This window comes from Rhamphochromis longiceps, linkage group LG9 (genome assembly GCF_057381845.1).
Source record: "Rhamphochromis longiceps isolate RC_006_pf linkage group LG9, R_longiceps_female_GT1.1, whole genome shotgun sequence".
NCBI lineage: Eukaryota > Metazoa > Chordata > Actinopteri > Cichliformes > Cichlidae > Rhamphochromis > Rhamphochromis longiceps.
The window spans coordinates 36,498,006-36,523,982 of NC_140565.1; the positions used below are offsets into that span (position 1 = coordinate 36,498,006).

The following is a 25,977-nucleotide window of genomic DNA, read 5'->3' on the forward strand; positions in this document are numbered from 1 at the left end:
TTTCTGGCTCTTTGAAAAGCAGCGAGTTTGTTAAATGGACTCGCAATGAGGTGGAGTTGTTGCTGCGAGTAACACAAAAGTACAAAGTTGCAAAAGCGAGTGAGAATTAAAGAATTCGAAGAGAAGCTCTCTGGAGCAGTCACATGACTGCATCATATGACTAACATGCGTCATTTCCGAAAGCCTGCGGTGACGCTGTCCTCACCGCGACGCAAAAACTGCGTTTTCAGATGTATCACTTTGGAGCGGGTTTTTAAAAAGCTCCGTTTTCCTGTCTGTGAAGGTTCTCAGTCATCCAGGTCATCGTAGTCTAAGGAGCTTGGAAAGAAAAGCGTCTGGACTTCTTTAAGTTGCTTGAAGATGTTTCACCTCTCATCCGAGAAGCTTCTTCAGTTCTAAGGTCAAATGGTGGAGAGTCCCAGATATAAACCTAGTGGGAGTGACCCCCCACAGAGAGACAAAAGGACCCCCTGATGATCCTCTAATCGCCTGAGCCGAGGTGGGAAACTGGGCATGGGTCCCAATCAGCCAGAGTTTCGGGTGTGTTCATTGTGAAACCTGGCCCCACCTTATCATGCGAATTCCTGAGGTCAGATGGTCCAGGATGTGAGTGGGCGTTAAGGCGTCTGGGAAGGATCTCAAAACTGGATTATAGATGGCAGAGAGTTGGTGTCGTAAGCCCCGCCTCTGTTCAAAGATGGTCGCTCACAGTGGACATAGATGCTTCTTTCACTCCTCTTTCAAACCATCTGTCCTCTCTGTCCAAAATGTGAACATTGGCATCCTCGAAAGAGTGACCTTTATCCTTAAGATGCAGATGGACTGCTGAGTCTTGTCCTGAGTCTTGTCCTGTTTTCCTGAAGCGTCTCCGTGTGGACGCGCCTCAGAAACGGACGCTGAGCTGCTCATCACTGCAGGCCTGTGAGGAGGAGTGTCGGGTTCACCTTCAGCCTGACGCTGAGCGGCGGCTCGCTCACAGTGGTGTGTGCTTTTGTGTTGTTGTTGTTGTTTTATTGCCGGGTGAAACAGAGCCCAGCGTCGGGGCGTGTTCAGTGCTCCGGCTCCCTGCAGGGCCTGAACATCGAGGGGGGCTAAGGGAGAGATGCATGATGGGGGATGGGTCTCTCCTGGCTGCTGGCAGGATTTAAAGGCCCAGTGTCTGTTTTTGTTCTCCTCGCAGCTCCCTCAGAGTAATGACACGGGGTCAGGAGGAGGAGGAGGAGATGGGAGAGGGGGAGGTGCTGGGTCCAGAGCAGAGCTGTGAGGCCACTTCAGTTTGTACAAGGGTGGTAGCAGTCAGCATGAATGAGGATGGCGGCACTTCCTGTGAGGACGGCGCTCTCTCTCTGAGGCTTGAAGACTTGGGTAGCGTGAAACCTCTCAGCAGGAATCCTCACGAGTGTCGCTGTGCAGGCTGAACCCACGTGGTGAATCAGAGCTCAGCAGCACTCTGGGAGAGGTGAAGGCAGCACAGTAATTATTCATGCGGACATGTTTATGTCTCCGTCTCCCGTCCATCACAGAGCTTTTAGCAGCCAGTTTGAGGTGGGGGTGGGCAGTAGAAACGATATAAATTTGGCTAACGGTACAGATTTTGACTATACCACTCTACCGCAATAGCACATGTTGATGGTGTCATCAAGCTGCACCTGTTTTGGTCGAAAGCATCGCAGCGGCTGTAAACCACATCATCTGCAGATTATGCGGCGACAGTAAAAGCAAATGTGGATGGATTATCTCAGTTGTTCTCCTGACTGAAGTTTGGTCCGTTTACAGCATCCTGCCATGCGATTGCATTTGTCCCTAACCATCAGGAACCTTCACGTTAACTTTTATCGAGTGGAAAAAAGTTAGCGTTCATCCTCCAGCTTCACTGTGTTTATGCTAACATAGCTGTGTAGCTAGCGCTCACGTAGCACATCATTATCTACCAGCTAGCCCAACTTCAGTAACCTTACAAACGTCACTGCTGTTTAGTTTTCTGTCTTCATTCATGTTGGAAGTGATAGCAGAGCTGTACGTTTGAATTTTTCAAAAATCTCTCAGTCAGAACATGCTATATCATGTTTAGGTGGAAGCTAGCAAGCTAACTTCCTGCTAACTTCTAACTCCGTTAAATTTAATAAATCCTGTTTTCATGGATGCCTGGATGTTAAACTTAATTGTTACACCTGGTAAAGTTGCAACGCTGATCATTGTATTAAAGATGAAGGAATTTTGACAGTTTGTAACTCTCAGTGATGCTGCAGTGTTCGTTTGGCTTTGGGATCTGAAGGGCGGAGTTTAGGACCCAGATTACTCCGCGAGGCTCCTTGATTACAGTAGCCATAATGGTCCAACAATCCATCAAGCGGTGCGGCTTCGTAGCTTACCAAAGTGGTACTAAAACATTTTTTGACAGATGTTTGAGCGCCGTGTAGCACATAAAATCGGTTTGAGGTCAGTAAGCACAACCAGAATTCATACTTAAGGCGCACGGACGATTTATGAGAAAATTTAAGGATTTTCAGCGCACCTTATAGTGTGTAAAATACGTTATACAGAAGAAAGGAATATATCGCGATACATATCTTTACCGCACATGCTTCAAATTATACCGTGATATGGATTTTACGGCATATCGCCCAGCGCTGCTCTGAGGTGTGGTTGAGCTGCTCACACATGGCGCCGTTGCTTTTATGAGGTCTACCAGGTAAGATCCTTTAAAGCATAAACTGCTCTGAGGAAATGCAGAGAACTGTGTTCACATCCATGCTGGGCTCAGGTCTGAGTCCAGTCCAGATGAGCCCACAGGCTAACACTTCCACAGACATGCAGGAAGCCTCGAGCTGCTGAGGCTGCACAGACACACACCTGATTCGGAGCTGTGGAAAAGTGAGGACCCCCTTTTTCTGTTCCTACTGGGATCGACTCGGGGCGTTTCATCACGGTTTCCATGGTTTTCCATTGGGTTCCTGGTACCAGGTACATTCTAGGTTCCTTGTCACCCAGGGTTGCAAGTCATCCAAGCAGGTACTAAAATGTGGCGTCACACTGCATGTCAGCGATTGGCTGGTCAGTAGCTGTGCTCGATCAGAGCGTCTTGTTTACAAAAATCTGAACCGCCATTTTTTAAAACCGGTCAACGAGGGACATGTTTCCAACAACGCCGTGGTCCGCGCGTGTGACGAACAGTCACAGGCTGAGCAGCAGGTACAGCGTCGCCTCAACGTCCACCTTCGTTGTAGCGTTCGTATTAATTACGTCATGGCACGTGGAGACGCGTTACTGTGACGATAAGCAATAGATATAGGAGAATCCCATGATGCACTGAGTGTTTCTTCATCAGTCACCATGTGACATACACCTCTCTGCATCGAGTCATCAGTCATTATTCATCCATGGCTCTCTTCCACGACGCGTCTTTGTCCCGTATTCCTCCCCTCAGATGGCCCCGCCCCTCCCTCAGCCTGGTGTTGCTGGAGGTTTCTTCCTGTTCAGAGGGAGTTCTTCCTTCCCGCTGTTGCAGAGTGCTCCGGGTAGGATCGTCTGATTCACTGTGTTTACAATAAAAAGCACCGTTGCTGCTGCTTCCTCAGGTAAGAAAACCCAGAGGTTTATAACATGCATGGTCACATGACAACAACGGCGCCAACATACTGAGCATCCATGGCTCGGCCTCCCAGCACACAGAAATCCTCCCGGGCTGACGGTGTGTGTGAGGGCGGGGTCACGGCGGACTCCTCCTCCCTCTGCATTGATCTGAGAAAGCAGGTCGTCTATCAGAGCGGTGAAACATGGACGCTGCAATCAGAGCACAGAGTCACATGATCCAAGCAGCCATCTCAGCGTGTGAGAGCGCTGACTCAGCGCTGTGTTAGCGGCTCGTTAATCAGCACCATCGTTAACCCGCAGACACGATCAGCTGACACTCACGTACCTGCAGATGAGCAACATCATCAAAATCCTCCCTGAAGAGCTCCGCCTTCCTGGATGCTCTGTTAGTACAGTGACCTCATTATGGGTCACATGACATCATTAAAAACAGCACACACATGTCCAGTTTTACGTTGATCTTGGTGATGGATAGCCTATCAGGTCTCAGAGGCGGAGCTTTAGGCTGGTGACAGCTGAGTCATACTTACATCTGCAAAGGGGCGGAGTTTCACCTCGTCGTGGAAACCTTAAAAACGCCTCACGTTGCGTTTACTGTCTTCTCTTTTTCAGAATCAACTCAACTTTATTTATACAGCAGCACCAAATCACAGCCTCCAGCTGCTTTAGCGTAAAGACCCTGCGATAGGGGTGGGAAACCCCAACAGTCAGACGAGCCTATCAGCAGCTCGCTGCTCAGTAGGAAGGAAGAACTCCCTCTGAACAGGAAGAAGCCCGAGCTGAGGGACGGCTGTCGCTGGGATGGATCAGGTGTTCGTTCTCCTAAACCTGTGCTGACTGTGCAGACTGGCTCCTCCTCCTGCATCACCTCAGTGAGAGAGTTTAACCTTACACCCCCCTCCCCCAAGGTTCAGGCTCTGATGGCGTGCTGGTGTGTGAGGTCACAGCCTTCCATGGTTTCGCTGTCCTGGACCTGAGATCCAGCTGCAGCTCCTGGTACCCGAGGCCGGGCGAGGGAGCCGCAGAGAGGCGAGGCTCTCACAGCAGCGGAGCCTGTTACTGCAGTACCAGTACTCCCAGCACGTGTACTGGTACCGTGTCCTGACCATGTAAAAGTATGTGCAGAGTGAGCGAGCACTTCCTGTATCAGTTATTGTTTCGCACTTTAACCTCTGATCTTCAGTTGAGTTTTTAAGAGCAGTGTTACCAAGGTAACGCCCATCATCGCCGTAAACTGCCGCGTGTGTCAGCTCCGCCCTGCTCGGCTGTGTGAGAGTCAGCGTACAGCAGCAGGTGATCAGAGGGTTTGGTTTCATGAAGCTAACGTGTTTGCTGCTCGCTCTGGCGCCTGAAGGTGCGACGCCAACAAACGTTTCCCAGGCGTGGACGTTAGTGACCACAGACGGGCAACATCACTTGCTTCGCTCTGCTCCGCCTTTTATTCCTAGGAGATGGGCCCAGCTCTGCCTCTGTGGGACGTCTCTTCCTGTTAAAGGGGCGTTCTTCCTCCCACTGTCACCAGCTGAGCTCAGCCTGCAGTGTTTGAACCCGTGCTGTACAAACAGGAAGTAACACGTCAGTGAGGACGGCGCTCGCAGCTCCACGCTTCCATCCACGATGATGTCACAGAGCTGTGACCTCCTGCTGACCGCCTCACAACACGACGACCCGTGAGGCCTGACTCTTGACACCGTCTGACCTCACAGGGCGCCAAGCAGGACCAATCGGCCAATCACGAGCAGCGAACAGATGGGGGGTCATTGAAAAACTGATTGTTCCCTGGGGACAGACGGCCCCTCCCCCCTCACTCAGGGGATGACTCTCTCTGTCTCCCGTGAGAACATGGAGGAGGGGTGGTGGTGGGAGGTGGGGATCCCGTCTCCTCCCAGAGGTGACGGAGACAGATGTTGTCTGGACGTCGTCAACAAAGCTCTCACCCTCAGGCTCTGGTGCAGGTCGTCCTCCCCAGATCAGATGGGCCAGCCACCATCGGCTGTCGACTCATGAGCGTGCAGGCCGGGCCTCGTGCACGCTCACGTGCCACTGGTGCTGCAACATTGCAGGCCAGTGAAGCGCCTGCAGGAGGAGGTCGGGGTGGATGGTGGGCCGTGCTGAGTTCATTCTTTATGTTATTATTTATATTACTGCTCACTTTCCTGTCCCTCGATCAAATCAAATCACTTTTATTGTCACATCACATGTGCAGGTACATTGGTACAGCACATGTGAGTGAAATTCTTGTGTGCGAGCCCCACAAGCAACAGAGTTGTGCAAAATACAATAATGTAAACAAGCAAAATACAAGAATGGCTACATCTGAAACTAATAAATATATGTACAATATATAATAGTATATGCATTTCTGGATGTGTATACTAAATATTTTTCTACGTGTGTGTGTGTGTGTGTGTGTGTACACATATTTTACAAATTAAATAGAGTCAACAATAAATAAAATATATAAAAATATACAGAGTTGAATATGTGCAAAACAGTGGCATTACTGTACAGTGTGGAGTGCATAATGTTGAAGTTCCAGTAGTGAAGCTGAGGTGTCTATGACGTGTTCAGCAGTCTGATGGCCTGATGGAAGAAGCTGTCTCTCAGTCTGCTGGTTCGGGACCGGATGCTGCAGAACCTCCTTCCTGATGGAAGTAGTCTGAACAGTTTATGGCTGGGGGGACTGGAGTCCTTGATGATCCTCCCCGCTTTCCTCAGGCACCGCTTCCTGTAGATGTCTTGGAGGGAGGGAAGCTCACCTCCAATTATCCGTTCAGAGCACCGCACTACTCGCTGGAGAGCTTTGCAGTTGTAGGCGATGCTGTTGCCATACCAGGTGGTGATGCATCCAGTGAGGATGCTCTCAATGGCACAGTGATAGAAGGTCCTGAGGATGCGGGGGCTCATGCCGAATCTTTTCAGTCTCCTGAGAAAGAAGAGGCACTGTTGAACGATACCAGGAACGATACCGGGTGGTTTCAGTTTGTTTGTGAGCAGGTCCCTCACAGTAGAATTTGTGCTCCTTGTCTGTTGTACGAGTTGACTTGAGGCTCTGATTACTTCTTCAGTAGTTCGTCCTCTCGCAGCTTTAGTTTGATGTCCTGGTGTATCGACCAAATTTGTATTCAGTTTAATTCAAAGTACTTGATCCAGCATCAGGGATCGTTTTGAAAACCACATAAACATGATGTAAAAAGCTCCACAGAAGCTTCGTGTGTGTTTGAGGACGTGGTGAACGAGTCAGCTTCACTCCAGCTGTAGCTCCATCCTCTGCTTCTGTCCGATCTTTATGTGCTCGCAGTTTGTTCTGTGTCGATCGCTCGTCAGACCAGCGTCCATCTGTCCGCTCGCTCTCGTGGGAACGCCGTGCACATACGCTCATTGTCCTGGAGTCTGAACGATAGATGCAGGAAACACAGCTACATTAGCAGAGGTCAGAGAAAGCCTCATAGCACCCGGCCCTGCTACAAGACATCAGTAAAGGCAGTCAGTGGTCAGGAGGAGGCGTGTCCTCACCTTGTTTGGGTCATTTAGGTCTGAAACTGTACTGAAGGGCAGGACGCCTAAATACAAGGTTCTTACCCAGCACAGGGCCTGGGCCGTCTGTGGGAACCAGTTACCCCAGTGTGTGTGTGTGTGTGTGTGTGTGTGTGTGTGTGTGTGATTAGTTCCCATGACTTTACATCTTATATGCTGCCCTGTCATCACACTAACATATGCACGCACATAATTGGTCTGCCAGATGCCCGTGTGTGTGTGTGCTGGTGCATATATGTGCTGGTTTGCATATGAGAGCGTGACCTCTGACCCCTGGTGTCTGGAGTTTACAAAGGCTCTAATAGCTGCTATGAGCTTACTTTGCATTAGAAAGCGGCGCGCTCACAGTCGAGCCATTCGCAGTTGGCTCACGTCTGCATGCGTGTCATCTGGAGACGCCGGAGGTCAGAGGTCACACACTTTCACACGTATGCAGCACACAAATGTTAATGTGCACGACGGTGCAGCTGGAAGGCCGAGGGTTCGAGTCCGTGCCGCGCTCACACAGAACAATGCTGCAGCTGTCGCCGATCCCGCTTCGTGACGTGAGCATCGGCGTGCTCGCCGCAACATCTGTGCCGCTGTCACCGAGGTCATGAGAACGCAGCGAGGGTGGGCGGCGTTATCACCGCTCTGCTCTGTGACCATAAACCTGCTGTCACCTGACATCAGAGCGTTGTGTGTGTGTGTGTAAACGACTGTGAGCAGACATTAGGAGTCGATCCCCGAGTGTATCCAGCACAGATCCTGATGGTGCCGCTCACACTGCTGCTGTACGTGTCTGAAAGCTGCTGGGATGCTCCAGGGCCGGTTTGTAAAAAGGAAATGTTCATGTTTTGTGTTTTTTGTGATATTATGATGAAATCAAGCTTGTAATAGGACGCCTGCTCCACCTCTGGCACACAGGGTCTCGTGCTGAAAGCTGAGGCGGCCTCTGACAGAACTCAAAGTCCTGGGTTTGACTAACAGTGGGAAAATGAACCCTGATGTTTGTGTTCAGGTCAAAGTTCAAACGTCAGCTTGGTTTTATTAGATGTGATTTAGCTTCAGTACACGGAGAGCGACTGACAGCAGCTCAGTGGTTGTTTCAAAGGTGTGTTTGTGTGAACTCGCTGCTCCAGTTTAACTGAAGAAGCCGTCTGAGTAAATGTCACATGACACACAGTGACATCAGCACACAGGTCTCCATGGTAACCGAGGTCGACCTGCAGAATACTGATGATGGTTCAGTCGTAGTACTTTCCTGCAAACATTACTGCTAAAGCCCTGTGTGTACTCCCTGCTATTGCAGTATCATCAGAGGTGCTGCTTTCTGTCCCATAATGCAGTGCGGCAGCTTTATTCCCGATCACCACAGTAACCACGCCTCTTTTCTCCCTGCAGCTCCTCTCTTTGTGAGCAGACTGTAGGATTTATGACATGAACACGTGAAGCTCCGCCTGCTGCTCCTCACGCTAACATTAAAACTCACAAACAGTCAGAGCTGCGTCAGCGTGAGCGGCTGCACTTTGAATAACATCAGGCGACCAATAACAGGGCTGCTGTGAGGTCACTGTAGCAACAGAGTGCCCGAGAAGGTGGAGCTTCAGAAATTCTAGGATTTTGATTGGATGTTACTGATCAGCAGGTGTGTGTGTGTGTGTGTGTGTGTGTGTGTGTGTGTGTGTGTGTGTGTGTGTGTGTACTCCACCTGCTTGGTCACCTCGGGCTCTGAAACAACGGCTGAAACACTGTGAAGGATTCAGAGTGGGTGGGGTCACGGTGGCTACGACCATCTTTTATTTACAGTGTGTTTAGGGCACACTGAGATTAAAGCTGTGACATCATGCAGTATCAGCAGGGTTACCACGGAGACTCCTCTGAAGATGCAGCTACAGTTTTGTTTTGTTGTCCCGTTTGGATCTTTAGCCGTCAGAATTGTCTGAAGGCCAAGAAAGATGCCGAGTGGATCATCATGGTCTCGCCATATTGGTCCATTTGATTGACCTTTATTATAATTATGTATTTATTTTATTTTCAGTTGTTACAGATGGGACAGACAGGACAGGGAGACAGAAAGAGAGCGAGAGAGGAAAAAGCAAACAAACAAACAAACAAAAAATAAAAGAAATTGATTGAAGGTTTAGGAAAGAGGAGCAGAGGAGATGGTTGGAGCACTCAGCGGGACGGCCGCTGCGGTTTGTGGCTTCATGCTGTGAGTGCAGGAAGTGTTTGATTTATCCTCCAATCACAGCTAAGAACACGTGTTGATGGTGTGCTCTGGGCTTCCTCTCTGATCGAGCTTTGTGATAACGACGGAGTGCTGCCGTGATGTGTGTGCAGACGGTGTGAGGTGAAGCTTCCCTCTGCTCTCCTGCAGTCCTCGCTGTTTGCACATGGGCGGCCACCAGGCCAGCTCCGGGCTTCCGCTGGAGGCGCGGGCGACCGCCAGAGTGGACACTTCCCTGTCGCTGGGCCGGGGCGTGGGGCGCCGATGGTCGGGGCTTGCCTGCTCGCGGATGGGGGTGAAGCGGGCGATGGAGGTATGTGGCGGGGTGTGTTTGGTGGTGGTGATGTGTACGGCTGGCAGCGGGAGAGCTGCAGCGTTGAATGTACTGCAGTCGTCTGTGGTGTGAAGATACGAGATGTGCAGCACCTGGATGCCTGTGCTGGCGTTTCTCCTGCGGTGTTGCTATCAGTGTGAAGAGTGGGAGAAGAGGGTTGCATTGACAATCCAACACAATGGGCAGCACGTTGCACACATGTTATAAGTGGTCAGAAACTTGTAAATAACTCATGAAAGAATAAAGTTACGTTGAAACCAAGCACACCATTGTTGTCCTTGTGACATTACCAATAAGTGTGATGTGTCACATGGTCCTCTTCCTATTGGAAAAACAAAAGTTGTATCCAAGATGGCCGACTTCTAAATGGCCACCACGGTCACCGCCCATCTTGAGGAGTTTGCCCCCTCACATATACTAATGTGCCACAAACAGGACTTTAGTATCACCAACCATTCCCACCCTGTACGTACTGCATTTGAATCATTCTAACTACATGTAACCAGCTGCATGTGTGTTTGGAAAAAAAGGATCCGCCCCTGGTCTGAGCTCGCTGTCGCCGGCAGCAGGCGGTCCAGCTCGTTATTGGTGCTCCGCTCTTCTTCTCTGTGCTTTAATTAGATGAGTGTGGAGGACTGTGGAGGACGCTTTGTGACACACCATGAAAGCATTTCCTCTGTGTGTGTGTGTGTGTGTGCTGCAGGGCTGAGCCGTGGGACTGCCGACACCAGGGAGTGTGTGTACTACAACGTGAACTACGAGACCGAGAAGACGAACCAGAGCGGCGTGGAGCGCTGCGAGGACGAGCAGGACAAACGCTCGCACTGCTACGCCTCCTGGAGGAACAACTCGGGCTCCATCGAGCTGGTGAAGAAGGGATGCTGGCTGGACGACTTCAACTGCTACGACCGGTACACACAGACACACACACACACACACACACACACACACACACACACACACACACACACACACACACCTTGCCTTCAAACAACATAAATGAGCTCCTCCAGCCAATCATCACACACCGACCACAGTGTGATCCATGCTGTCACGTTTACCTTCTTGCACTGAGCTGATCCAGGATCTGCTTCGATCCAAATCACAGCCACAGTCACCTGAATGTGTTTTATGTTGTCAGGTAGACCCCACAATGACTGAAGTCCTGTAAATGCATGTAAACAAATCTATGACAGTCAGTCTGTCCTGTCCTGCTGCGTTCCTGTTTCCCTTCAGAGCAGCTGCTCACAGGGACGTGATCATTGACCCTGAAGATCCTCTGTGGGATTAAAACAGGGCAACATGCTGGGGGGCTGCGTCCTCCCACCTGGGTGTACTGTGTGCTGCAGACCACGCGGTCACGAGGGTGGAACGCCACTTTATCCCTGGCAGTGTTGGGAGTAATGGAATACATGCAGAATACAAAATATGAGTAACTATATTCCATTACAGTTACCGTTTAAAAAGGTGGTAATCAGAATACAGTTACTTTGTTGAAATAAATGGATTACACGGCGGTCTTTTCCTGTTTCATACGTCAGGCTGTGCTCTCTCTGTTTTTGGTGATTCCCAAACCAAACACGCATTAAGAGGCTCTGATGTCACCTCTACTTGCAGCCGCATAATGACGTGAAGAAATTTTTTTTTAAATGATTTAATATGAAGGCAACAGGCAGAGTGTTGCAGGCATCGCCCTAAAGCCTGATGGGCAGTGTAGTCCGTGCTGCAGGGAGGATGGACTGCTGTACCCGTGATGTGTCTGTGAGCGAGGGGGGAGAAAAAAGTACGAGCTGTCACCGAGCAGTTGTTCCTGTTTTCCTCTGAAACAATCAGCTCCGTTGGAGCCTTTCAACGCCTCTCTCTGTCTCTGCTAGCAAAGTTGAGCCAGACAACAAAGTAAAGCTAGTTTTCAGCTACGAGCCGACACAGAGGTCCCTTTACTACGGTTTTATATACGCGCCTTACCTAATGTCCACCTACTGTTACTCATTTATATTAAGATTTAAACATCTAGCTGGTGTTGGTGTGGAGAGTAACCTTCATTAATAGTAATGAATCAGCTACAGGTAGCTTGGTGTTCATCTGAACAACAAACTGGACTCATAACTCAGACGCCCTCTACAGGAGAGGGCAGAGCAGGCTGTACCTGCTGCAGGGACTCAGGTCGTTTGGAGTGGAGGGCCCACTCCTGAAGACCTTCTGTGACTCTGCGGTGGCCTCAGCCTTCCTTTACTCTGTGGTCTGCTGGGGCGGCAGCATCTCTGCCGGGGACAGGAAGAGACTGAACAGGCTGATCAGGGCCAGCTCTGTTCTGCCCTCTGGACCCAGTGGAGGTGGACAGTGACAGGAGAACGGTGGCTAAGCTGTCATCCCTGTTGGACAACATCTCCCACCCCATGCAGGAGCCTGTCAAAAAATAATATAAAACAGTGTGCAAATGTAACCGACCCAGAGTATGGGCCGGTAAAACAGATTAAATGTTCCTGCAAAACAGGGAAATGATGAGACAGAGACGACTGGTGAAGTTTCTCTTTGCCTCGCTTCTGCCATATTTATTTATACAATCACATGTATTTTTAACTTGCAGCATCACCATTCTCTATATACAACAGAAATAACAATAAAACCGTCTGTATGTTCAAGCTGCAATACCACGATCTTTTCATGGCAACCAAAAGTACTTCACGTGTAGTGACCTTCAAATCATTTACTCGGCTATTCTCTCTGAATGACAATCCAAAACAATATGAAATGCATGTTCAAATACATTTTTACCTCTAACTTTTAACCCAAATACCTATGTATTCTGATTGTTTTAACCAACATACCAGTGCTTGGTCTTAAACCAATTTAGCTTAGTAGCTCACAAATACATGAAAGAGTCATGTGTATGCTGGCAGGCTTAGCTTTAGCTATAACATTCTCAAAATCACTTTTCAGAACCAGTAAACAGTCGTTCTTCACTGCCAACAGCAGATTAACATCATATTCACAAAATCAGGACACGACAAGGAGCTTATTCAGCTAAAACGACCTGACATAAGTGGAGAAAGGAAACCAAAATGGCGCCCGCGGCTGGCTAGGCTTTGGCATTTTTTCCAGTCCTTCTACTTCATAAAACGTAACAAATAACAGGGTTTACCCGCTGATTTATACCCCCACATTTAGCTGTGTTTCTTATCAATATTTTACAACAGTTTTAATATAGTTTTACCGGTTACAAACCTGCAAAACAGGGAAATGATGAGACAGAGACGACTGGTGAAGTTTCTCTTTGCCTCGCTTCTGCCATATTGGAGAGGAGGACCTATGACCTCGCTATTCTGTCTCACTGAACAATGCGCCACCCGGAGGCTGGGGGGTGCAACTACCTCATTACATATAGTTCACTTCGGTGACAAATCTCTCATTTTTTTAACAAGTACTACTTCTGATGGGATCACACATTAGTGTGTCACACAAATACTGATAACAGTGCAAATGTTTGCAATATAAGAAATGTAAACATCTGTGTTTAGTGAACTTTGCAGTGTTGCTCTGTGGTGCAGCTACACTGTAGCAAAGTTTACACACTGTGTCTACTTGATCCACGTCTGACTGAACCCATAATGTTTCCACACCACTGAAGGTTTTTACCTCTTTTCAACCAACGGCAGTCACTCTCCTCTCCAAATAACTTCTGCTTAGCTTTCCGAGCTTCCCTCGGGTCCTCTTATTGTTGTGACACGTGTTCGAAATTCAGAGAGGTGCGCTCGATTTGCCACACGGAGCAGCGCGAGAGTAAAGCACGAGGGAGGGGCTAATAATTGGCTCAGTCATTTTTAATGATCCTTGAAAGCCCAGATCGTAATCGTGATTAAAATTCGATTAATTGAGCAGCCCTAGTCAGAGTGTTACTGTGTGTGAAGTCATTTCCTGTCTCTCTCTCAGGCAGCAGTGTGTGGCCACCGAGGAGAGCCCGCAGGTCTTCTTCTGCTGCTGTGAAGGAAACTTCTGCAACGAGCGCTTCACCCACCTGCCGGACATCACCGTGCCACGTGAGTTCCATCTGATTGGTCCGTTAGCACGTGTCACACGTGTCTTCTCCTCGTATCATTGTTTGTGCTTCATGAGGTCGTGACTTCAACAGGTGGTGTCATGGGTGCCTCCTCCATCTTTTATGTACAGTCTTGATATACTGAAACCCGTCGGCAGGTTTCCTCGCACCAGACTGTCAGGGGCGTTTCCAAAGTTACCATGGTAACCCAGCGCCAATAAAGTCCTTTTAAATGTAAATGCAGTCTTTCTGTGTGTGTCAGTGATCAAGGCCCCGCCCCACAGCGTGGGTGTGTTAAACGTGATGATTTACTGCCTGCTGCCCGTCACCATGCTGTCTGTCGCTCTGCTCACCACCGTCTGGATGTACCAACACCGCAAACCTCCGTATGGACACGTGGACATTGCCGAGGTGAGCCTCAAACACTCACGCTTACCTTTTGATGAAACGAGTAGAAGTACTCGGTTACTTTGACCTGCAGACCGGAGCTGATGACGTCAGTTTGACTCTGCAATGCTGAGACGGCTCCATCTGCTGGTGGTCTGCAGGCACTGCAGCAGGAAACATCTCAAACGAGGGTTTGTCACCACATCGTGGTTCCTCATATTGAACTGTAAAACACGGCCAATCGGTCTGATAGGGCGAGAGGCGGGATTCACCTGAACAGGTGGCCCGTGTATTGACAGCACTCTCACCTGTGGTTCAGTTTTTATTCATACAGCACCAAATCACAACAGCAGTCGCCTCGAGGCGCTTTATATTGTACAGTAGATCGCACAATAATAGATACAGAGAAAAACCCAACAATCACATGACCCCCTATGAGCAGCACTTTGGTGACAGTAGGAAGGAAAAACTCCCTTTTAACAGGAAGAAACCTCCAGCAGAACCAGGCTCAGGGAGGGGCGGGGCCATCTGCTGCTGGTTAGGGTGAGAGAAGGAAGACAGGATAAAGACATGCTGTGGAAGAGAGACAGAGGTTAATAACAGATATGATTCAGTGCAGAGAGGTCTGTTAACACATAGTGAGTGAAGAAGAAACACCCAGTGCATCATGGGAATCCCCCAGCAGCCTACACCTACTGCAGCATAACTAAGGGAGGATTCAGGGGTCACATTAATTCTGACATGGGAGGGGCTTCTGTCATGTTGCTGTCTATAAATGTGTCACATTGATGCCCTCCCCCACTCTCCTTTCCTCTCCTCCAGGATCCTGGTCCACCTCCTGCCTCCCCCCTGCTGGGGCTGAAGCCTCTGCAGCTGCTGGAGGTGAAAGCCAGGGGGCGCTTCGGCTGCGTCTGGAAGGCTCAGATGATGAACGAACACATGGCCGTGAAGATCTTCCCCATGCAGGTACCGGTGTTTGCTCCGAGCATCAGGGCAGCCGTCCTGACTCCCAACCCTTCCTCACCTCCTCCTCCTTGCAGAATAAGGACTCCTGGGAGACCGAGAGGGACGTGTTCATGACGCCGGGCATGAGGCACAAGAACATCCTGAGGTTCATCGCCGCAGAGAAACGAGGGAGCCACCCCGAGGCCGAGCTGTGGCTCATCACAGAGTTCCACGAGAGGGTGAGGAAGGGGGGCCGAGGGGGGGTCAGAAACTCCCGGGGGTGTGGGGTCGATCTCCTGATGTTTGTCTCTGCAGGGCTCGCTGTCGGGCTTCCTGAAGGGAAACATGATCAGCTGGTCCGAGCTGTGCCACATAGCCGAGACGACGGCGCGCGGCCTGGCGTACCTCCACGAAGACGTCCCCCAACTGAAGGGAGAGGGTCCCAAACCGGCCATCGCCCACAGGTCTGCCCACAAACCCCCACACCTACAGATCAGACAGGAAACCCTAGTCTGCAGTGACGAGCTGCTGCCACACGGTGGAGCTGTGAGTCAGCGTTAGAGGACGTCACAGTTCACGCTGCTCGTTTTTACTTCAGAATCTCAGAGATCGCTTATGTTCACGTGCTCAACGCGCAGCAGCTGCTCACACGCTGCTAACACACTGCTCGAATACTGCTAACACGCTGCTCACACGCTGCTAACACGCTGCTCACACGCTGCTCGAATGCTGCTAACACGCTGCTCGAATGCTGCTAACACGCTGCTAACACGCTGTTCACACACTGCTAACACGCTGCTCACACGCTACTAACACGCTGCTCGACATGCTGCTAACACGCTGCTCGACATGCTGCTAACACGCTGCTCACATGCTGCTAACATGCTGTTCACACACTGCTAACACGCTGCTCGAATGCTGCTCACACGCTGCGCACACACTACTAACACGCTGCTCACATGCTGCTAACACGCTGTTCACACACTGCTAACACGCTGCTCGAATGCTGCTCACACACTACTAACACGCTGCTCGAATGCTGCTAACACGCTGCTCACATGCTGCTCACACACTACTAACACGCTGCTCGAATGCTGCTAACACGCTGTTCACACACTGCTAACACGCTGCTCACACGCTGCTAACACGCTGCTCACACACTACTAACACGCTGCTCACACACTACTAACACGCTGCTCACATGCTGCTAACACGCTGTTCACACACTGCTAACACGCTGCTCGAATGCTGCTCACACACTGCTAACACGCTGCTCGAATGCTGCTCACACACTACTAACACGCTGCTCGAATGCTGCTAACACGCTGCTCACATGCTGCTCACACACTACTAACACGCTGCTCGAATGCTGCTAACACGCTGCTCACATGCTGCTAACACGCTGCTCACACGCTGCTAACACGCTGCTCACACGCTGCTCACACGCTACTAACACGCTACTAACACGCTGCTCGAATGCTGCTCACACGCTGTTCACACGCTGTTCACACGCTGCTCACACGCTGCTCGAATGCTGCTCACATGCTGTTCACACGCTGTTCACACGCTGCTAACACGCTGCTAACACGCTGTTCACACGCTGCTAACACGCTGTTCACACACTGCTAACACGCTGCTCGAATGCTGCTCACACGCTGCTCACACGCTGTTCACACGCTGCTAACACACTGTTCACACGCTGCTAACACGCTGCTCGAATGCTGCTAACACGCTGCTAACACGCTGCTCACATGCTGCTAACACGCTGCTCACACGCCGCTAACACGCTGCTCACACGCCGCTAACACGCTGTTCACACGCTGCTTACACGCTGCTCACACGCTGCTCTGCTGCTTTCAGCTCCACAGTGAACACATACAGAGACTCACAGTATCAGCATGCAGCAGCAGGTTAGCAGGAAGTGTAGAGCTCAGTGTGTGCTGGGGCTGAATCACAACCTGCACGGCTAGATGAAAGCTACTACATGTACTACTACATGCATATAGTAGTACATGTTGACACCACAGAAATCAGAGTGCTGTAGGCAGCAGCTAAAAGCATCATGGGAGCTGTAGTTGAATAACACAGTAGATCGATGAGGAGCAGGACTGTGGGCGGGGTCAGACAGGTAACGGCGGCCACGTTTGATCGTGTCTCACTCTCTCAGGGATTTGAAGAGTAAGAACATCATGCTGCGCTCGGACCTCACGGCGGTGATCGGAGACTTCGGCCTCGCCGTTTGCTTCGAGCCAGGGAAACCGCCGGGAGAGACGCACGGACAGGTAAGCTGGTCTGACCGCAGGCGGCCGAGGAGACGAGCGTCGCTGCGTCGCTCACGCTCACTCTTGTGTGTGTCTGTGTGTGCAGGTGGGCACCAGGCGCTACATGGCCCCCGAGGTCTTAGAAGGAGCCATCAACTTCCAGAGAGACGCCTTCCTCCGGATCGACATGTACGCCATGGGCCTGGTGCTGTGGGAGCTGGTGTCCCGCTGCAAGGCTGCAGACGGTAACACACACACACACTCGAACCACACCTTAACAGCACAGCGAGGGTTTACCTGACGTCTCAGGAGCGGATGTTGGTTCCGCCCATCTTTAATATGTGGTGTGTTCAGGTCCGGTGGATGAGTACATGCTGCCGTTCGAGGAGGAGGTTGGTCAGCATCCATCACTGGAGGACCTGCAGGAAGTCGTGGTCCACAAGAAGATGAGACCAACCATCAGAGAGCCGTGGCTCAAACACAGCGTGAGTCTGAACCTCAGTCCATGAAACATCAGGGGGCCAGATCTGGATCCCTGAGGGACACCTTCTATCATCAGCCCCTTTATTTTCAGGTGTTTTGTACTGTAAGACTGAGCAGTATTAGAGGGAAACGTTTCCCTGTGGAGGTAAAAGACTTGCTTGTCTTAGAAGTTGTATTTAAGCAGAGATGTGTTCGTGTATATGTAAATATAAAGAATGGTATCATCAGTGTAAAAGTGTCCTGTGCTGAGCTGGGGGGTTTTCGTGTAAACATGAGTGGGCCTAGCATGGATCCCTGAGGGACGCCTTCTATAAATCATGTGGACCTGCAGGTGTCTGGAGGTGTTTTCAGGTAAAGACGCCACAGTTATGTGACAGAGCTGATCCACAGCAGGGCTGTTGTGTAAGGCGTGTGCACGTTTATGCTGATGATGCCATCCTTTACAACAGCGCCCTGTGTTTGACGAAGGCCTTTTCTCGATCGCAGTGCTTCCTTCGCTAACCCCGCCTCCCCCATGTGCTGCTCTCTGCAGGGTCTAGCTCAGATCTGTGAGTCGGTCGAGGAGTGCTGGGATCACGACGCCGAGGCTCGCCTGTCGGCCGGCTGCGTGGAGGAGAGAATCGCCCAGATCCGCCGCCTCACCGCCACCATCGCCCCACCTACCTCCGAAAACAACACCCTGCTGGGTTCCTCTGTCGCACCTGTTCCCATGGTAACTAACGTGGACCTGCCGCCCAAAGACTCCAGTATATGAGTCTATGAAAGAAACGAGGTGCACACACCACGCCATCGCTCCGCAGTGGAATTTCGGGCGTGAGAGCAGCTGCTATTTTACTCTCTGGACTTCTTTTGGACTCTTTGTGATTCCCTCTCGTCCGTTGGGACGGAGTACCAGCACACCTCGTTGTTCCTAAGTTTTCCTCTCAGTGGGACTCATTCGTGTCTTTTTAACCAGGCGTGTGTTTTATGAGAAAACGCGTTCAGGGTCCGACTCAGTGAATGCTTCGATCTCCAGGTACCTCAGCGACCCTTTTTATTCGCTCATTTTTTACCGTTTTCTTCGCTCATTCCTGCCTCTGCGGTCTTCTACTCACATCTGGATCATATCTACCCACCTGACAACAGCGTCACCTAGCAACCACCTGTCACCAGGCGACTACAATGCTGCAAAACCCACAGAGGAGCCCGAGACTGTTACACAGCAAACACACATCCACAGCGACCGCTTTACTACTTTACCTGGACTTTAGTTTTTATCGGTCTCCTGCGACAACACGTCGCTGTTCGCATCTTTAAATCCAACGGACGGAAACAGGAAGTGATGTCAGACGGAAAAAGGCGAAATGGGCCTGTTTGTTTCCAGTGTGGCGGTTTCCGTTCTCCCGTGTTTTGTGTCTCGGTCTTCTCGCCTGGGGGTGAAGGCAGAGAGACTGTGATTGGTTGGCCTCACATTGCAGAGGTGTGATTGGCTGACTGCGCTCAACCACAGCATTTTGGTTGGTTTGGAAATAATTTCTCAGGTAATCAAACCTACAGGTGAATGATGCATGCATTCAGGTGTGTGTGTGTGTCTGTGTGTGTGTGTGTCTGTGTGTGTGTCTGTGAGCCTGTGTGTGTGTGTGTGTCTGTGAGCCTGTGTCTGTGTGTGTGTCTGTGTGTCTGTGAGCGTGTGTGTGTGTGTGTGTGTGTGTGTGTGTGTGTGTGTGTGTGTAAACAGTCACATGGTGTGACAGGTTTGAGTTTACACCTATTTCCTGCCTGTGTTACCTGAAAGACCGGTGACCTTTGACCTTCAGCAGCGCCACCTTCAGGTTAAAGCCTTCAAACTGAGCGTCCGACGTGTGAGTGCTGCATGATTTATTCTACACGTGTGGAAGGAGGGCTTCTTCCTGTCCCTGCCTTTCACAATAAAAGCCCTGGACATGCACACTATGTGACTGAGATTTCATTTGTGAGGTCAAACAGCTGATTTCTGTTTATGAACGTCTCATGCCCCACTGACTCACATCCAGCTGTCCAGATCCACAGACTGATCCTAACAAGCTGCTGCAGAGGTCAAAGGTCGCCTGTGTCCTTCTAACGCCCCTGTTCTTCCCTTCTGTGATGCCATACATGTAACATGAATGTCTACGATGCTGCTGCTGACCCTGACGATGATGATGATGATGATGATGAATATATTTCTGTAGATTCTTTTTATTGTTAGTTTGATTTTAGTGACATTGACCACATGCAAATCTGTGTTTGTACAGAGTGTGTGTGTGTGTGGGGGGGGGGGTTAATGATCAGCACTGATCAATGAGAGTGTCAGTAGAGAGTGTCAGTAGAGACGACAGTAGAGCTCCTGAAGCACAGACCACCTCAACACAGCGGAAATACCTCAGACTTTTCTACGAGCTGGATTTTTACATTTTGATGTTTGTGATCTTTTATTGTTTACTTTGTGTTTTTGTTGTTTCCATTAAACCCGCGGAGCTGCCCGGCCGTCCGACTCACAGCTCGCTGCCGTTTCACACCTGGACTTCCTCTCATCCTTCCTCCTCTCTCTTCAGGTTTCCTTCTTTCCTTTCCTCTACTACCTCCTTTCTGTTTCCTTCCTGACTCTTCGTCCACTCGCTGTTCTCTCCTTGCTGTAACAGGTCACATGGTTTAACGCCTCCTCGGGATCTGTTATTGTGATCGATTCAGTGACTCTAAAGTAAGGTGTAGTACTTCAGGCAGCGCTCCACCTGCAGTCTGACCTCCTTCAGGGCTAACCCCGCCTCAGTCACTGACTCCAGGTGTTTCAGGAACTGGTTACCTCATTAAAGTCTCACAGGTGGAAACGCTGTGCTGCGCCCGCTTGTTTGTGCTCAGCATGGTTAGCGACTCAGCTGCTGCACGGTGCTTTCATTCTTTTATTTTTCTGTCCTGAGAATTCATCTCTGTAAATAATTTAGGACGCTCGTTCGACCCGTCGGGCCGGGTAGTTTGGATCTCCAGCTGTTCCCCAGCAGCTGCCGCCTCCATGAGAACCGATGCAAGTTCCTGTGAGGCAGGACGGCGCATCAACGCTTCCAAAAATGCCCCAAAACCCTGAACTTCCTGTCGTCTGCTGACATCACCGGCTGTTCAGGGCCTCGGCCAGCTGATCTGACTCTACAGTACATGACTGCACACGGAAACACCTGGCCAGGTTATTTCATCAGAGTTAGCTTGTGCTGCTAGCACTGACCTGGCTAACACCTCCCTCAGAGCTGTGAGGGAGGTTCTGGTCTCCGAGTCCTTGGAGCTCGATGCTAAAGAGAGCGAGTCACGTGACTCCTTCCTCCAGCTTGTCCTGAGCAGGTGTGTGAAGATGGCCGCCTCCTTTTTGGTATTTTGGCCTGTGCCAAAGAAACGGCCGAGGTCAGAGACACGAGTTCCCTCACAGTCCTCTGTCTCTGCCATCGAAGTTTTTAAATAGTGACGAGCAGAAAGGAGTTCTGGGTGTTTATCCTCAGGACAGCCCTGTGAGTGTAGGACTGAACGCTCGCTGTGCTGACTGTGACGGCGAGCAGAGCTGTGATCCCAGCGAATCTTCGTTTAAACATGACTAAGGCGGGAAAAGAGCAGAGCTGCTAACGAATCGATCAGACACGCCGTGAACGAGCGAGGTACTGTCACTGGTCTTGGGACCCGCCCCCTCTGTCGACTTTGCTGCCAATCGACAGGCGCATTACTTATACGTCTGATTTTTTTCTGGGGGGGGGAGGGGGTGATCGTCATGGCAACAGTGACCCGTACTCAGGGTAAGCTAGCCCTGCTTTACATGGCAGTTAGGATTAGGAAAGCTAGCTGTGCGTTATCAGGCTGTTGACCTGCACAGAAAACCGCCTCGCCGTGTCAGCTGTGATCTGATTGGCTAACAGCTCTGCTGCCACTTTACGCTGAAGTAAAACAGCCGACCCAGAATGCACGGTTCCAAATGTTACAACATCTGGAGCTGCAGCTGGAGTCCTACACTCACTGAAAGTCATGAGCACCGTTCACTTCCTGTGGCATGGGCCGACAGAGGCGGTCAGCTCCACCTACGCCATCTGCTCCACCTGTGGGAGGAGCGAGCTGTGAGTCTCTAAACAGGAAGAGAAGCGACTGATCTTCATCGGCGTGACTGTAGGAGGAGCAGTTTAACATGTATAAATACACGTGTACATACATATATGAACAGGAAGGAGGAAGTGACATCTAACAAAATAAAAGCCTCTTCCTGGTTCCGGTCCTTCCTTCAGTAGAGGCGACTGATGGAGGTTCCTGGTTTTACTGTGGTGCTTTATAAAGAGAACCTCCACCTGCTCCGTCTGCCTGGAGACTGACAGGAAATGACCTGTGTGTGTGTGTGTGTGTGTGTGTGTGTGTGTGTGTGTGTGTGTGTGTGTGTGTGTGTGTGTGTGTGTGTGTGTGTGTGTGTGTCGTCGCTGTATGAATGTATCTGAGCCGGTGACTCTGAGGCTCACACTCCAATAAACTGTAGAAAATGAAACTTTTTGTAAATGAAACAATAAAAATGTGACAGTATTTTAAACAGACTGCTGGATTTCTTTACCATAAGGTGGAGCAGGAAGAAGAGCACGGGTGGTGTTTGGTCAGGGGTGTCAAACATAAGGTCCGGGGGCCAGAACTGGCCCTGTGGACACTCGAACGGTTGGAAGAAGTAAAGGAGGGTGGAGATTATCATACGTATGTAGTCTACGCTACACCTGTTAGAGAAACAGTGAAAGGTCATTTAGTATAGATGGAAAGTTTTTTGCAGTAAAAACAAGTAAAACAAAATGTTTTTTTAGTTTTATTCAGTTCAATTCAGCTTTATTTATATGCCAAATCACAACAACAGTCGCCTCAAGGTGCTTAATATTGTACAGTAGATCGTACAATAATACATACAGAGAAAAACCCAACCAATCATATGACCCCCTATGAGCAAGCACTTTGGCAACAGTGGGAAGGAAAAACTCCCTTTTAATTGTGATTGGTGAGAGAAGGAAGACAGGATAAAGACAAGCTGTGGAAGAGAGCATATTTGTGTAATATGTGTAATGTATGACACATATTACACCTGTAACACCTACAGCATGTTCTAATCGCTCTAATAGGATATTATGGTCAACAGTATCGAACGCTACACTGAGGTCTAGCAGGACAAGCACAGAGATGAGTCCACTGTCAGAGGCCATAAGAAGATCATTTGTAACCTTCACTAAAGCTGTTTCTGTGCTGTGATGAGCTCTGAAACCTGACTGAAACTCTTCAAATAAGCCAAAGGAGCTTGGAAAGAAAAGCGTCTGGACTTCTTTATGGGGCGATCGTGGCTCAAGAGTTGGGAGTTCGCCTTGTAATCGGAAGGTTGCCGGTTCGAGCCCCGGCTTGGACAGTCTCGGTCATTGTGTCCTTGGGCAAGACACTTCACCTGTTGCCTACTGGTGGTGGTCAGAGGGCCCGGTGGCGCCAGTGTCCGGCAGCCTCGCCTCTGTCAGTGCGCCCCAGGGTGGCTGTGGCTACATTGTAGCTGCCATCACCAGTGTGTGAATGTGTGCGTGAATGGGTGGATGACAGGTTGTGTAAAGCGCTTTGGGGTCCTTAGGGACTAGTAAAGCGCTATATAAATACAGGCCATTTACCATTTACCATTCTTTAAGTTACTTGAAGACGTTTCACCTCTCATCCGAGAAGCTTCTTCAGTTCTAAGGTCAAATGGTGGGGAGTCCCAGATATAAACCTAGTGGGAGTATCCCCCCACAGAGGGACAAAAGGACCCCTGATGATCCTCTAATCCCCTGAGCCAAGGTGTGAAACTGGGTGTGGGTCCCAATCAGCCAGAGTTTCGGGTGAGTTCATTGTGAAACCTGGCCCCACCTTATCATGCGAATTCCTGAGGTCAGATGGCCCAGGATGTGAGTGGGCGTTAAGGCGTCTGGGAAGGATCTCAAAACTGGATTATAGATGGCAGAGAGTTGGTGTCGTAAGCCCCGCCTCTGTTCAAAGATGGTCGCTCACAGTGGACATAGATGCTTCTTTCACTCCTCTTTCAAACCATCTGTCCTCTGTCCAAAATGTGAACATTGGCATCCTCAAAGAGTGACCTTTGACCTTAAGATGCAGATGGACTGCTGAGTCTTGTCCTGTGGAGGTGGCTCTTCTGTGTTGTGCCATGCGCTTGTGAAGTGGTTGTTTGGTCTCTCCGATGTAGAGGTCTGGGCATTCCTCGCTGCACTGTACAGCATACACCACATTGTTAAGTTTGTGTTTTGGCGTTTTGTCTTTCGGGTGAACCAGTTTGTGTCTGAGCGTGTTGCTGGGTCTGAAATGCACCGGGATGTCATGCTTGGAGAAAACTCTCCTGAGTTTTTCTGATACACCGGCTACATAGGGGATGACAATGTTGTTGCGTCTGTCCTTCTTATCCTCCCTCGCTGGTGTCTGGTCTTCTTTTCTGTGCCTCTTTGCTGACTTTAAGAACGCCCATTTAGGATAGCCGCACGTTTTGAGTGCTTCCTTTACATGTGTGTGTTCCTTCTTTTTCCCTTCAGGCTTAGAGGGAACATGTTCTGCCCGGTGGTGTAGGGTCCTGATTACTCCAAGTTTGTGTTCCAGAGGGTGATGGGAGTCAAAGAGGAGGTGCTGGTCCGTGTGTGTGGGCTTCCGGTAAACTTCGATGTTGAGGTTGCCGTTCTCTTCAATGTCCACAGCGCAGTCCAGGAAAGGCAAACAGTCGTCCTTTGTGTCTTCCCTGGTGAACTTGATGTTTTTATCCACAGCGTTAATGTGCGCAGTGAAGGATTCCACTTCTTGTGTCTTGATTTTGACCCAGGTGTCGTCTACATATCTGCACCAGTGGCTGGGTACTCTTCCTTTGAAAGAGCCAAGAGCCTTCCTTTCCACTTCCTCCATGTAAAGGTTGGCTACAATGGGTGACACGGGGGAGCCCATGGCACAGCCATGCTTTTGTCTGTAAAAGCCTTCGTTGTACTTGAAATATGTAGTGGTGAGGCAGAGGTCTAACAGTGTGCAGATCTGATCGGGTGTGAAGTTGGTCCTGTCCTCCAAGGAGCTGTCTTCTTGTAGTCGTTTTCTGACAGTCTCCACGGCCTCCGTGGTGGGTATGCAAGTGAAGAGAGAGACTACATCAAAGGACACCATGGTTTCATCTGGATCCAGGGTAAGTTTCTGGACCTTGTCGGTGAAGTCGGTGGAGTTCTTGATGTGGTGTGGGGTGTTCCCCACGAGAGGAGCAAGGATGGTAGCAAGGTGTTTAGCAATGTTATAAGTGGCTGAGTTTATGCTACTGACTATGGGTCTGAGTGGGACAGCTTCCTTGTGGATTTTAGGAAGTCCGTAAATGCAGGGTATGGCATCCCCTGGGTAAAGGCGGTGATATGTAAGGCGGTCAATGATTTTGTCCTTTTCAAAGTCTTGAAGGCAAGCTATAACTTTCTTTTTGTGGCTGCTTGTAGGGTCTCGCTTCTTCAAATAAGCCTCTGCAGATGATCTGTTAGCTGTTTGACAACTACTCTTTCAAGGATGTTTGATATGAAAGGAAGGTTGGAGATTGGCCTATAATTAGCTAAGACTGCTGGGTGTAGAGATGCTTTTTGAGTAAAGGTTTAACTACAGCCAGCTTGAAGGCCCTGAGTACTCTGAGTACTTTCTCCCACACTGGAAACACTGGGATGATCACATTATTTGAACATTACCTAATAAGACTGATTCAGCACAGACAGTTATGTTAAACTTTCCTAGCAGTCCTTCACAAACAGGGAACAGTCTGTCTATTCTCTCCATCTGTCAGCTGCTGCTGGCTCTTCCTCCTCCTCTTCCTCTGCTGAGTTTGTCCTGGTGGATCATCAGGGGTGCAAAGCCTCACAGATGATGTGCAGCAGTGGGTCCCTCAGTCTGTCCTCACTCTGGACACTTGCAGTCGTCACACATGGAAATCAAATGTGCGATAAGCTGCAGGATTCAAACACAAGTGTAACTTATAAACACATGTTCATACTTTTATTCCACAATCAGAGAGAAAGAAACAGAGAGAGAGTGCAGGACAGACAGACAGGTGACAGTCTCAGGTGTACACACTGCTACACAACAGCACAGAGAAGCAGGATTTAGTGTTTGTGTTATTACGAAACAAGAAGAGTTCCCAATTATTAAACTTTATTAAGAAACAGTATACACA

At 49.9% G+C, this 25,977-nt stretch overlaps 1 protein-coding gene across 1 annotated transcript in view; it reads left to right on the forward strand.

Moving 5' to 3' along the window:
* Positions 1 to 22,263, forward strand: part of LOC146662819 (activin receptor type-2B-like) — a 28,751-nt gene extending 6,488 nt beyond the window's left edge. Inside the window, exons 2-11 of the mRNA XM_085417654.1 lie at positions 10,378 to 10,585; positions 13,605 to 13,711; positions 13,973 to 14,121; positions 14,920 to 15,063; positions 15,138 to 15,281; positions 15,358 to 15,506; positions 17,210 to 17,324; positions 17,410 to 17,548; positions 17,658 to 17,788; positions 18,319 to 22,263. Coding sequence (XP_085273780.1) covers positions 10,378 to 10,585; positions 13,605 to 13,711; positions 13,973 to 14,121; positions 14,920 to 15,063; positions 15,138 to 15,281; positions 15,358 to 15,506; positions 17,210 to 17,324; positions 17,410 to 17,548; positions 17,658 to 17,788; positions 18,319 to 18,540 — 1,508 coding nt within the window. The 3' untranslated portion in view covers positions 18,541 to 22,263. The remainder of the gene's footprint in view (positions 1 to 10,377; positions 10,586 to 13,604; positions 13,712 to 13,972; positions 14,122 to 14,919; positions 15,064 to 15,137; positions 15,282 to 15,357; positions 15,507 to 17,209; positions 17,325 to 17,409; positions 17,549 to 17,657; positions 17,789 to 18,318) is intronic.
* Positions 22,264 to 25,977: the final 3,714 nt, after the last annotated feature.